Source organism: Chiloscyllium plagiosum, chromosome 15 (genome assembly GCF_004010195.1).
Source record: "Chiloscyllium plagiosum isolate BGI_BamShark_2017 chromosome 15, ASM401019v2, whole genome shotgun sequence".
Classification (NCBI taxonomy): Eukaryota; Metazoa; Chordata; class Chondrichthyes; order Orectolobiformes; family Hemiscylliidae; genus Chiloscyllium; species Chiloscyllium plagiosum.
This window is the reverse complement of record NC_057724.1, coordinates 30,844,997-30,859,487: the sequence shown is the minus strand read 5'-3', so window position 1 is coordinate 30,859,487 and position 14,491 is coordinate 30,844,997. Positions and strand designations below refer to the sequence as shown.

General features: G+C 41.3%; 1 protein-coding gene across 1 annotated transcript in view; it reads right to left on the bottom strand.

The window, feature by feature from the left end:
• Positions 1-7,879: 7,879 nt before the first annotated feature.
• The window catches only part of LOC122557197 (caltractin-like), a 28,165-nt gene continuing 21,553 nt past the window's right edge, over positions 7,880-14,491 (bottom strand). Inside the window, exon 5 of the mRNA XM_043704621.1 lies at positions 7,880-8,066. Coding sequence (XP_043560556.1) covers positions 7,977-8,066 — 90 coding nt within the window. The 3' untranslated portion in view covers positions 7,880-7,976. The remainder of the gene's footprint in view (positions 8,067-14,491) is intronic.

The window sequence follows — 14,491 nt, the reverse complement described above, 5'->3', positions numbered from 1 at the left end:
TTGGGACGGCGAAGGATGAGGGGTGACTTGCTAGAGGTTTATAAGATGATCAGAGGAATAGATAGAGTAGACAGTCAGAGACTTTTTCCCCTGGTACAACAGAGTGTTACAAGGGGACGTAAATTTAAGGTGAAGGGTGGAAGGTATATAGGAGATGTCAGGGGTGGGTTCTTTACCCAGAGAGTGGTGGGGGCATGGAATGCGCTGCCTGTGGGAGTGGTAGAGTCAGAATCTTTGGTGACCTTTAAGCGGCAACTGGATAGGTACATGGATGGGTGCTTAAGCTCGGACAAACGTTCGGCACAACATCGTGGGCCGAAGGGCCTGTTCTGTGCTGTATTGTTCTATGTTCTATCTATTACTTTTAGGTCGCTGACTGTATTATATGGAAGAATAGAGCTATGGGTCTCAGGGGAACAGCTTCTGGGAAATAAGTAGCAACATCCAAGGTGGTAAAGATATACAGTGCCCCCACTTTTGTTTTGAACACTGCTCAATTATACCCCTATAATTCCTGTGCTGACATTTGGGGAAGGTCCAAAAGCAGGTTAGGGTTTCCCACAATTTGACAGGTTCTGCACAATCTTACTACATCCTGTGGAGCTGTAGCCAGTAACAATGCAGCCTGACTCAGACTTAGGTTTTGTATTTACTGACATGTCCAGCCATCGGAATTTGCCAAACAAACCACAATTCTCTATGATACCTTAGCGGTACTACTACCTGTTCATTTTACATCTGTGGGAGGTCTCCAATTCCTCATCGGTGTAGGGGGTGAAGTGGACTAGTCATAAATACTGTGGCTACAAGAGTAGGTTAATTGTTAGGAATCTTGCAGTGAGTAACTCACCTCCTGACTCACTGAAGCCTGTCTACCATATGCAAGGTGCAAATCAGGAGTATGATGGGATACTCTTCACTTCAATGAGTGAATGCAGCCCCAACATCACTCAAGAAGTTTGACACAATCCAGGACAAAGCAGTTGCTTAATTAGCACCACATCCACAAACATTCAATCCTTCTACCAATGATGCTCAGTAGCAGCACTGCATATTATCCACAAGTTGCCCTGCAGAAATTCATCAAAGCCTTCTTAGACAACATCTTCCAAATCCACAGCTACCAATTTTAGAAGAACAAAGGTAACAAATATATGGGAACACCACCACCTTTAAGTTTCCCTCCAAGTCACTCACCATTCTGATTTGGAATTTTATTGCCTGTCCTTAACTGTTGTTGGGTTAAAATCCTGGAACTTTCTCCCTAATGGTATTGTGGATGTACCTAAATCAAATGGAAATCAGCAGGTCAAGATGACAGCTCACCTTCACATTCTCAAGCGCAATTGAGAGTAGGCAAAAAAAAGTCTCTATGGGTAAGTCACAGTAATTCGGGGAAATGAAATAATTCTTTTAAACAGGGAGGCAAAACTGTACTTATTTGATTTTTTTTTTCTCAAATCGCTTGCCCCCATTTGCTCTGTTGTCACCTTAAAAAAAATTGCTGCCTTGTACTTAACAGTTAGTACTGTACATGCAATTTGTTTCATGGTGAATTTTCTTTATTGTAATCACAAATATACAGTTGCTAGCTTTCACATGTACAAAAATAGAGAGAAAGAATTGGAGTGTTTAATTTTGAAATCTGCTTTCCTGATGAGGAACTCAGATTTTGCAAGCTAGCAAGATGAATGTAAAAGAAAAATAAGACTTTCAATTTTGCTTTTCACTATAGAAATGTTGAATGATACTGCTGAGAAACTGTATTATCCAAACTCGTTAAACCTCTCTCTGTTACCACTTACAAAAATTCCTACTAGCTACCTTTGGTAAGGTCATTAACTTTTACAATGAGATTCATTTTCATATAAATGCAACTTAGTGTCTGCATTGGAAGTAAGTGTAACTATAAAGACCACTCACCAACTCCAACAAGTAAAGAAAAATAGCCATGAAATACTATACTTCATAGAGCATGAACAGTGCAGTGCAATAGCAAGAGTACCCTCTGGTGTCTGTTATGATAATCAACTAATTCTCAGTCATATTAAGCAACCTGCTGATTATAGTTCATCAGTCAGGTTTTAATTGAATCATCATCTGGTGTCTGTGGCGCACACAAATGATCTGCCACTATTTCCTATTTATCGAATTATTTGGAATGAATTGCAAGCTCCTGCTGCTTGCAGTTGCATCAAAACAAACAAGTGCTTACTGCTGCCACCCCCCACCCCAACAGAAAATGTGGCAAATACATACTGCAAATCTGCAATAAATAAGAATTCTTGGCCATTCTTCTTTTATTCTCTCTCAATGTATGAGTAAACTAATTAACATCTTGTGTAGGAAGAAAGTATTGCTGGAACAGGGAGTAAAGGGAAAAGGCAACTGAGTACCTAGAGTGTTCTTTTAAAGCTGAGTTTAAAAGCTATTTCACTTACAATTTTCACTTCACTCTCATCTTCACATGGTTCATCTCTTTTCCCTTTCTCAACATCTCTGTTTCTATTTCTGGGAATAGGCTACAAACCCACTGACTCCCAAAAGATAACTTGACCTGAAAAGATAACTTTGCCCATTTTCTCAGTTCCTGTTTCCGTAGCATGTATTCTGATGATGTCAACTTCGACCCTCAGCCCCTCCCAGAACAGCTAGAAGGTCACCCTTGTCCTCACCTACCACCAACTTCCAGAGGATCACTAGCTACCATTTCTGCCACGTTCAGTGGGATGCCACCACTCGACACACATACCCCTCCCCTGTCAGCCTTCCGCAGGGACTGTTGCCTTTGGGACACTCTGGTCCACCCCTCCTTCAGTCCCACAGCCCCCAAGCCACCTTCCCCTGCAATCGCAAGAGACGTAATACTTGTCCATTTACTTCCTCCCTCCTCGCTATCCAAGACGCCAAACGCACCTTCCAGGTGAAGCAGTGCTTTACCTGCACTTCACTATAGTCTACTGTATTCATTGCTCAGAATGTGGTCTCCTCTACATTGGGGAAACAAAGCACATGCTGGGTGACCATTTTGCGGAAAACAATTTAACTAAACTGTGATGGCGTGAATAAGACATCTTTAGTTGATTGGAAAATTACCTTTAAGTGCAAAAATGTATAAAATGAGAAAAATCATAACTTTCCAACTTGCACATATAAACAAGGACAGAATGAAACTATTTGTGACATAACCTAGCTTTGAGTTAGTCTGGAATCAATGGCAAATTATTGAAGTGGGACGTACAATCTGAGGACATTTTGTTTTAATTTGTGGCATGTGGGTGTCACTGCCTGATCAGCATTTGTTGCCTGTCCCTAGTTGCCCTTGAGAAGATGGTGGTGAGCGGTTCTTCTTGAACCACTGCCGTCAACAGGCAAAGAAGCAGCCAATAAAGAACAGGAGACAGATTCAGATCTGCTAAGTGTTGAAGAAAATAAATGGGGACATTGTACTGAGTCTCAGTAACCTCACATCTCACGTGAGACTCAAGAAGGCATCGTTAATCCACAGAATTAAAATCTGAAACAAGGAGGCAAGCAATAATTCATTCATTCTCTCAAATTGTTGGAAATCTAAAATAAAAACAAGGTGCTGGATAAACTCAGCAAATCTGGCAGCATTTGTGGAGACAGAAACAAAGTTAACATGTTGAGTCCAATAGGGCTCTTTTTTCAGAACAGATCAAAGTTGATATGCCTTATTACCCAAATGTCAGTGTAATGCTGTTCTATCAATACATAGGACAAAAAGAATTAATATCACAAGAAGTGCCCTACTCTGTGGGAATTAAGCAGCCAACTGTGTTCATGGCAATTAGGCAGCTTTCTTCACCTAATAACAAAAACGAAACACCCAAACTTTCCTCATTCAGAGAGACTAGGAGTTGACCACAGTAAACACAACAATGACAGCAGGCTAGCGTTGCCAGACACACTAAGATTTTCCTCAGGGATTCTCATGATTGATAACATTAACACGCAGATATTTTGTGGCGATCCTATTCAAATGACATAACCAAGGTTCCCAAACAAGAGAACTAGAGAGAAAATTCTTGTCAATAAGTCTGATGTCCTTATCATTTTAGAAAACATAAACAAGACCCTTTCTAACATGACAATGGGAACTCCAAATAGCAAATGGTGAATGATTGTTAATTGAAAATCAGTGTCATAAAAATGTGTACAAAAATCATTAATTAGGTCTGGTAAATGTTCCTTTCTGGTTTAGCATTACAATACTTACATTACTCATGACTGTAAGCATCATTTTTGGTTAACAGGTTTATTGTGGGATTCTCTGTGCTGTCAAAATATATATCTACAGCAGAAATAAAGCAAGTAACACAGTAGACTCAACTGAAGGAATTTCACGCTCTCAGATTAAACCAATAACTATTATACAAATTAAATACTCTTGGCTGCAGAATAATTTTTCCAAATGCAATGCTTGTCTTTTATTAGAAGATTAAACATGCAAGATACAAAGATGAAAATCATTTAAAGTTAAATAAAGGTTACACAATGTTTTTGTCACATGATTCAAAAAGCCTGTAATTTTAATAATCTTTCATCAACGAGTTTTGAGAAGACTTGTTGCTCAGGTTGAGTTTCTGGTTGTAGGTTGGTCGCTGAGCTGGAAGGTTCACGTTCAGAAATTTCGGTCACCATACTAGGTAACATCTTCAGTGAGTCTCCGGATGAAGCATTGCTGATGATTCCTGCTTTCTATTTATATGTTTGGATTTCTTTGGGTGGGTGATGTCACGTCTTGTTCTTTTTCTCAGGGGGTGGTAGATCAGGTCCAAGTCAACATATTTGTTGATAGCATTCCAACCGGAACTCTATGCTTCGAGGAATTCTCGTGCGTGTCTCTGTTTGGCTTGACCTAGGATGGATGTGCTGTCCCAGTCGAAGTGGTATCCTTCCTCATCTGTATGTAAGGGTATTATTGAGAGAGGGTCATGTTGTTTTGTGGCTAGCTGATGTTCGTGTATCCTGGTGGCTAGTTTTCTGCCTGTTTGTCCAATGTAGTGTTTGTTACAGTTCTTACATGATATTTTGTAAATGACAGTTTTTCTTTTTGTCTGTATAGGGTCTTTCAAGTTCATTAGCTGTTGTTTTAGTGTGTTGGTGGGTTTGTGGGCTACCATGATGCCAAGGGATCTGAGTAGTCTGGCAGTCATTTCCGAGATGTCTTTGATGTAGGGGAGAGTGGCTAGGATTTCTGGGTGTGTTTTGTCTGCTTGTTTGGGTTTTTTGCTGAGAAATTGGCAGACTGTGTTCATTGGGTACCTATTCTTTTTGAATACACTGTATTGGTGATTTTCCTCTGCTCTGCGTAGTTCCTCTGTGTTGCAGTGTGTGATGGCTCGTTGGAATAATGTTCTGTTGCAGCTTCGTTTGTGTATGTTATTTACCTGTAGACGCTGGTTTGAAGTTTCCCATTGGCTCTGCCAACCATCCAACCCAAACCTTGGGTCCGCTACGTGGAATGACAACTTTGTAATCACTAAACGAAACAAGTTAGAGGAAACCTTCAAGACCATCAATAATACCCTTACTGGCATAAAATTCACTAAAGAGGAGGAAATCAACAACAAACTGCCATTCCTAGATGTCACAGTAGAGCAAAAAGCCAATGGGGGACTTCAAACCAGCGTCTACAGGAAAACAACATACGGACCAAACATTGAACGACAGAAGCAACCATCCCAACACCCACAAACGAAGCTGCATCAGAACATTATTCCAATCAGTCACCACACACTGCAGCACAGAGGAACTACACAGAGCAGAGGAAAATCACCTATACAATGTATTCAAAAAGAACAGGTACCCATCGAACACAGTTCGCCGATTTCTCAGCAACAAACCCAAACAAGTAGACAAAATGCATTCAGAAATCTCAGCCACTCTCCCCTACATCAAAGACATCTTAGAAATGACTGCCAGACTACTCAAACCACTTGGCATTATGGTAGCCCACAAACCCATCAACACACTAAAACAACAGCTAATGAACTTGAAAGACCCTATACAGACAAAAAGAAAAACTAATGTCATTTACAAAATATCATGCAAGGACTGTAACAAACACTACATTGGACAAACGGGCAGAAAACTAGCTACCAGGAGACATGAACATCAACTAGCCACAAAACGACATGACCCTCTCTCAATAATACCCTTACATACAGATGAGGAAGGACACTACTTCGACTGGGACAGCACATCCATCCAAGCCAAACAGAGACATGCACAAGAATTCCTAGAAGCATAGCATTCCAACCGGAACTCTATCAACAAACACATTGACTGGACCCGATTTTACCACCCCTGAGAGAAAGAACAAAAAATTACATCACCATAGGAAATGACATCGCCAACCCAAAGAAACCAAAACATATAAATGGAAAGCAGGAATCATCAGCAATGCTTCGTTCAGAGGTTCACTGAAGATGTTACCTAGTATGGTGATGAAACGTCTGAACATGAACCTTCCAGCTCTGCGAGCAAACCTCCATGCAGAATCTTTCATCAAAATATTGTAGGGAGAAAAGGGAAACAAAAAAGTCGAGATTCTATATCCTTAAATAAAAGTCCAATGAATTGGAATTTACAAATTAAAATTATGACATCTAATACAAGGTGTAATTGCTATCATGGTGCAGTAGAAAATTTCCTATAGTTTCTATTCTTTGAATGTAGTTCCGCCTCCAGTAGAATTGCCATAATCCAATAGTAGAAACGTGCTTCAGATATGACACTTTAAAACATTTTGCACCTCTGCACAATAAATCTTGCTTTGGTGATGTTATTCACTACAGTGCAGAAACTTCTCTACACCTCCAGGCAGAACAAAACATGCTGTTAGTGTATTTACCTTATGAATCTACCCTGCTAATTTACATGTCTTCCTGGGTTTTCGAGGCCCCAAAAATTGGTTTAAAAAAGGCACAAGCCACCTAAAAATCTTCTTCCTTTGCCACATCCTGCTTGCACTAAAATCAGAACTGAATGGATTCTCAATGAATTGGTTGTGTTTGAAAATTTTCAATTTATAACTTCTCACCTGATCCAAATCCACTTATCTTAGGGATGAAAATTATCCCTTTAGTCTCATTGTTTAACCATTCAATCGTATCACAGCAACTTGCCTGTGTACCGAAAACCTAAGATTCTTTGACAGAGTTGATGACTTTCAATAAATTTAATCCAACTTGATTTACGAAATCCATATTCTAAATTTTTATTCTAAATAAGTTGTTGCACAGCTCCCACTTAGTAGGAGCTGTCTTTATTCCAACTTCATGATCTCAATTTCTTTATATAGCTTGAGTAGAACTAGGAATCTAAACTAGTTCACTGAAAATGTAAAACATACTAAACATGCTCATAAGCTGAACAATACAAACAGACTTCTTCATAGTGAATGAAGTCATGGAGAAGTTAAAATTGCTTTGCAAAAAGATAATAAAGGTACCATGTTTACAGCCATACAAATAAGAATGACAAACATCTTTTTAAGATCACTTCTATGTCCCAGTCCTATAAACATAATGGTTAATAAAGAAGGTAAAATACAACTTAGTGAAGTAACCAGCTTCCTCCTCTTGTCCGCAATGGACAGACATTCAATCTTCTCTTCCATTATCATCATCAGGTTAAGGTTGCCTTTATCCACTGTCCTATTGTTCAGTAGGCGAAAGTGAGGACTGCAGATGCTGGAGATCAGAGCTGAAAATGTGTTGCTGGAAAAGCGCAGCAGGTCAGGCAGCATCCAAGGAACAGGAGAATTGACGTTTCGGGCATAAGCCCTTCCTGAAGAAGGGCTTATGCCCGAAACGTCGATTCTCCTGTTCCTTGGATGCTGCCTGACCTGCTGCGCTTTTCCAGCAACACATTTTCAGCCCTATTGTTCAGTAAGCAGGCATCAGAGCAAAAGAAAGAAACACAAGCAACATGCGATAAACAATATATTAATATAAACTGGTCTTCTTCATGATTCGAAGGAACTCTTGTTCATTGACTTCCCCATCTCCGTCTCGATCTGCTTCATCAATCATTTCCTGTATATTGACAAGAAAAAGGTGAGGAAGAATTTTTTTTTAATTCCCAAAGATATGCTTTGTTGCAACTTTTACTACAATTATAAGTGTAAAGTTGTCTGTGAAGGAAGTTTGTATTCGAATAGAAAAAAAAAGTTGAAAAGCTAGTTAATATTAAAATAAAAATTCCCTGATCAATGAGAACCTAAATCATGGAGATTAAGTAACTTAAAGGTGTTCCGACCTCCAAGACACACAGTAACAGTGGTAGGAGTTCTTCCTCTCACAAAATATTAAGTAGACTTGCTGCTAGAAGTTCCTCACCATATTTTCTCTGAGACTAATTTAATATTCCATTTTTAGTTCTGTACAGATTCACTGTGGCCATTCATCTCATTCATTGCTAACAACGGCCAGACAACATTTTATGTCTGTTTTTATTCAGCTCTGGTAAAAGTTTAGGAAGAATTAGGAACAACCTAACAATTCTGCACCAATTTCTCCCTCTTTGCCCTGAGAGGTCCTCGACTCCACTCGCTACCTGCTCACAGTGATTCAAGTTTTGGCAGAGAAGGTTAAAAATCAACTTGATCCTCCCAGCTTTGGAGCATCTTTTGCTTAGATTCATACCCAATGGCACTAGTGCCAGTTGTGAATCAGGTTCTTATAAACATTTGAGTGGTTTGCTTTAACAACTGTGATTTCAAACTGTGATGATAAACGGTGCTGAGATATGGTTCCTTATCCTTGTCCTCATCCTTTTGTTTGCTTAAAAAGGCACTATTGTGTCAAGGACTTCATCTATTAACATACTGATATGGTTTCTTTAGAATCTACTGTCTTAGCCATTTTGAACATGTTACAAGCTGCAAAGTTAGCAGTTTTCAATGAGAAACTGACAAGTACATGGAGCAGAAAAGCTTTTCCCACTCAATGATCTTTATCGTAACACCACCTATGAGTTTTGGTTTGCTATCCCTCACTGTTAAAAATTCTGTCACTCTCAAATTTAAAAATTATTAAGCAATCTGCTGTATTTTTTTGTGGAAGAAAGTTCCATATTTTTGCAGTGTTTTCTAACTTCACTCCCAAATGACCAGACTCAAAGTTTTTGACCCTTTGTCTCAGACTCTCCTATGAACCTTACTTTAAAATTCCTAAATCCACCAAGAACATTTTTATACAGCACATTTTGCATAATAAAATGCCCCAACCCACTTGAACAAGTGTTTTTTTTTAAAAAGTGACACACTAAGCCCTATTGACCAATGGCTTTGTTAAACAAAGGAACAGCTTAAAGTATGAAAGACATGAAGAGGCATTTCAGAAGGAACTCAGGGCTTAGGACCTTGGCAGCTGAAGCATGGCAGCACTGTGGAATGATTAATATTGAAAGTGCTCATATGAGGCCAGCATGCCTTGCATGTATGAGACGGGGGGAGAGAGGTGGCCTTGGGAGAATTTGAAAGCATGGATGATAATTTTAAAATATTGACATTGCCTAGCTGGGAATAAATGTAAGTTACCAAGCAAAGGAAAGATGGATGAACAGAACTTGGCATGTGTTAAGACATAGAATTAGGGAGACAAACCAGGAGTGTGTCAGAATAGCCAAGTCTAAAAGTAACAAAGTCATAATTGGGCATTTCAACTGTAGAAAAGGCAAGGACATGGAGTTGAGCAATGTTAGAAAAGTGGAATTGGGCAATTGAGTTATAGGGATATGTAGTAGAAAGCTCACCTGAGGGTGAAACAAGACACTAAAGTTTGAACAGTTTTCTTCAGCCTCAGAAAAATACCAAAGAGAAAAGGTGAAGCTGGTAGCAAGAATACACAGTTAGTGACAGAAGCACATGGCCCAGATAGCAGATTATCATCAGAATAGACTTGATGAATGGTAATACTCCAAAATTACTCATTTACCTACAAGCGATTATTCTCACCAAAATTACAATCTATAGAGTCATAGAACATAGAAAAATACAGCGCAGTACAGGCCTTTTGGCCCTCGATGTTGCACCGATCCAAGCCCATCTAACCTACACCAGCCCACTATCCTCCATATGCCTATCCAATGTAGTCAGAGGTCTACAGCATGGAAAAAGGCCTTTCAGCACAACTTGCCCACGCTACCCAGTTTTCACAATTAAATTAGTCCCATTTGCCTGCATTTGGTCCATATCCCTCCATATCTACCCATTCATGTACCTGTCTGAAAAATATAAAAATCAGTTTAATTAGTGCTAGGCCCAGCTGGACTTGTTGGGGTGGAAAGGGAGCGAGCAGGTGGGCTCCAGCATAGGCACTTCATTGGGAGTAGTTGAAGGTGTTGTTTCCAGCAGGGTGGGGACTGAGTAAGAATGTGGGTTTTTAAGGGGACAGCAGTAAAGATGGTGTAGCACGTGTCACTTAGAGGCTGCAGAATATGACCAGAAGGTTGAAGAAGGCCAAATGCCCTCAAAATGGATGGAGCAGTTTTTGTCAGGTGTGTCTAGGAAGGGTTCCTGATGCAATATGTAGATAGGCTGACTAGAGCGGAGGCCATATTAGATTTGGTGCTTGGCAATGAACCATGCCAGGTGTCAGATCTTCTGGGAAAGCATTTCGGTGATAGTGATCACAACTCGACCTCTACTATACCCATGGAGAAGGACGGGAGCAGATGGTATGGGAAAGTATTTAAGTGGGGGAGGGGGAATTACAATGCTATTAGACAGAAACTGGGGTGCATAAATTGGGAACAGATGTTCTTAAGGAAATGCACAACAGAAATGTGGAGGTTGTTTAGGAATCACCTGCTAATAGTGCTGGACAGGCTTGTCCCACTGAGGCAAGGAAGGGATTGGTTAGTTGAAAGAACCTTGGGTGACAAGTGATATGAAACATGTAGTCGAGAGGAAGAAGGAAGCTTACCTAGGATTGAGGAGACAAGGATCAGGTAAGGCTTTCAAGGGTTACAAGGTAGCCAGGAAGGAACTGAAGAAAGGACTTAGGAGAGCTAGAAGGGGGCATGAAAAAGCTTTAGCGGGTAGGATTAAAGAAAACCCTAAGATGTTCTACACTTATGTGAGGAACAAGAGGATGACCAGACTGAGGGTAGGGCCAATCAGGGATAGTAGAGGGAAATTGTGCCTGGAGGAAGGAGGGGAGGTCCACAATGAATACTTTGCTTCAGTATTCACTACTGAGAGGCACCTTGATGTTTGTGAGGACAGCATGAAACAGACTGATATGCTAGAACAGGTTGATGTTAGGAAGGAGGGTGTGCTGAAACCTTTGAAAATGATAAAGATAGATAAATCCCCTGGGCAGGATGGGATATACTCTAGGTTACTATAGGAAACAAGGGAAGAGATTGCTGAGTCTATGGCGATGATCTTTGTGTCCCTGTCCACTGGAGTAGTACCACATGTTTGGAGGGTGGCAAATGTCATTCCCTTGCTCAAGACAGTGAATAGGACAATCCTGGGAATTACAGACCAGTCAGTCTTGTGTTAGTGGTAGGCAAAGTATTGTAGAGGATTCTAAGAGACAGGATTTACAATTACTTGGAAAACCATAGTTTGATTAGAGACAGTCAGTATGGCTTTGAGAGGGGCAGGTCATGCCTCACAAACCTTATGGAATTCTTTGAGGATGTGACAAAATCACGTTGAAGAAGGTAGAGCAGTGGACGTGGTGTACATGGATTTCAGCAAGGTGTTTGATAAGGTTCCCCGTGGTACGCTCGTTCAGAAATAAGGAGGCATGGGATACAGGGAAACTGGTCTGTCTGGATACAGAATTGGCTGGCCCACAGAAGACAGAGGGTGGTGATAGATGGAAATTTTCAGCCTGGAGCTCGGTAACCAGTGGTGTTCCACAGGGATCAGTTCTGGGATTTCTGCACTTTATGATTTTTATAGATGACTTGGATGAGGAAGTGGAAGGGTGGCTTGTAAGTTTGCTGATGACATGAAGGTTAGTGGAGTTGTGGACGGTGTGGAGGGCTGTTGTGGGTTGCAACGAGACATTGACATGATGCAGAACTGGGCTGATAAATGGCCAATGGAGTTCAATGTGAAGAAATGTGAAAAGTCATTCACTTTGGAAGGTCGAATTTGAATTAAAAAAATACAGGGCTAAAGGCAGCATTCTTGGCAGCATGGAGGAACAGAGGAATCTTGGGGTCCATGTCCATAAATCCTGACAAGTTGCCACCCCAGGTTGACAGGGTTGTTAAGAAGGTGTTTGGTATGTTGACTTTCATTAGCAGGGGGATTGAGTTTAAGCGCTGCGAGGTTATCTCCGTCCAAGGCCTCAGAGGATCCTTCCACATCTGGCAGAGATTTTCCTGCAATCCAAACACTTCACCTGCTGTGTACACTGCTCTCAATGTGGTCTCCTGTAAACTGGGGAGACAGGATGCCAACTCATGGAACGTTTCAGGGAACATCTCTGGGATACATACACTAAACAACACCACCGCCCTATTGCAAACCACTTCAACTCCCCCTCCCACTCTGCCAAGAACATGCAAATCCTGGGCCTCCTCCACCACCAAATTCAAGCCACCTGACATCTGGAGGAAGAACGCCTCACCTTCTGCCATGAGACCTTCCAACCACAAGGCATCAACATCAACTTCAGCAGTTTCCTCTTCTCCCCTCCCCCATCTCATCCCAGATCCAACCCTCCAACTCAGCACAGTCTTCTTGAACTGTCCTATCTATCCAACTTCCTTCCCACCTATCCCCTCCACCCTCCCCTCTGACCTATCACCATCACCCCCCACCTGCATCAACCTATCGCCTTCCCAGCTACATTCCCCCAGCCCTACCCCAATCCTCCTATTTATCTCTCAGCCTGCTTCCGCTCCCCACCACAAAATTCTTGATAAAAGGCTTATGCCCGAAACGTCAACTCTCCTGCTCCTCTGATCCTGCCTGACCTGTTGTGCTCTTCCAGTGCCAGAGTTTTCAACCCTGACTTTTCTAGGTGTTTTAAGCAGCTGTACAGTGAATATTCCAGGAGTGATGCAGATGGTCAAAATCCCTCTGTTTTAAACAAAACAGAATTTATTTACAGAGTACCAAATGAAACACAAACAAAAGAAACAAAATACACAATAACAACCTCGCTGAAAACCCAATGGACTCTATTGCAACTTAATCATGCTATTCCAAATATCTGCAACATCCCCATAAACACCCCTTTGGCAATAAAGTTAAAAATCAAACATAGGTTCTTACAGGAGAGATGTCAAAGAGAGACAGGATCAGCATGGAACTGTTTCTTTGACCAGCAACCTAAAAAAAAAACTGATTGCTTGCTAAAACCAAACCAAACCAGAGAAACGTGTCAAAAAGGGTAGTGCTAGAAACGCACAGCCGGTCAGGCAGCATCTGAGGAGCAGGAGAGTCAATGTTTTGAGCATAAGCTCTTCATCAGGAATGTCTGATCTCCAGTATCTGCAGTCCTCACTTTCTCCAAACCAGAGTAAAGCTGACCTGGGAGAACTGGCCACTCACATTTCATTGTACAAGCTCATGTCTCATGAACTTGATTGAGTTTTTTGAAGAAGTAACAAAGAGGAATGATGAGCACAAAGCGGTAGACGTGATCCATATGGACCAGTAACGCGTTTGGCAAGGTTCCCCATGGTAGACTGGTCAGCAACATTAGATTTCATGGAATACAGGGAGAACTAGCCATTTGTATGCAGGACTGGCTCGAAGGTAGAAGACAGTGGTAGAGGGGATTTCAGACTGGAGGCCTGTAACTAATGGAGTGCCACAAGGATCGGTGCTGGGTCCACTTCTTTTAGTCATTTATAGAAATGATTTGGATGTGAATATAGGAGGTATAGTTAGTAAGTTTGCAGATGACACCAAAATTGGAAGTGTAGTGGATAGTGAAGAAGATTACCAAGGACCTCAAGGGGTCTTGATGAGATGGGCCAATGGGCTGATGAGTGGCAGATGGAGTTTAATTTAGATAAATGTGAAGTGCTGCATTTTGGAAAAGCAAATCAGAGCAGGATATGTACACTTAAATGATAAGGCCCTGGGGAGTGTTGCTGAAGAAAGAGACCTTGGAGTGCAAGTTCATAGTTCATTCAAAGTGGAGTCGCAGGTAGATAGGATAGTGAAGGCGGTGTTTGGTATGCTTTCTTTTATTGGACAGAGCATTGAGTACAGGAGTTGGGAGGTCATGTTGAGGCTGTACAGGTCATTGGTTAGCCCACTTTTGGATCATTGTGTGCAATTCTGGCGTTGTGTAACTTGAAAGGGTTCAGAAAAGATTTACAAGCATATTGCCAGGGTTGGAGGATTTGAGCTGCAGGGAGAGGCTGAATAGGCTGGGGACATTTTCCCTGGAGCATCAGGAGGGTGAAGGGTGACAAGGAACATGGATAGGGTAAATAGACAGGGTCATTTCTCTGTGGGGGTGGGTGGGTGGGTGTG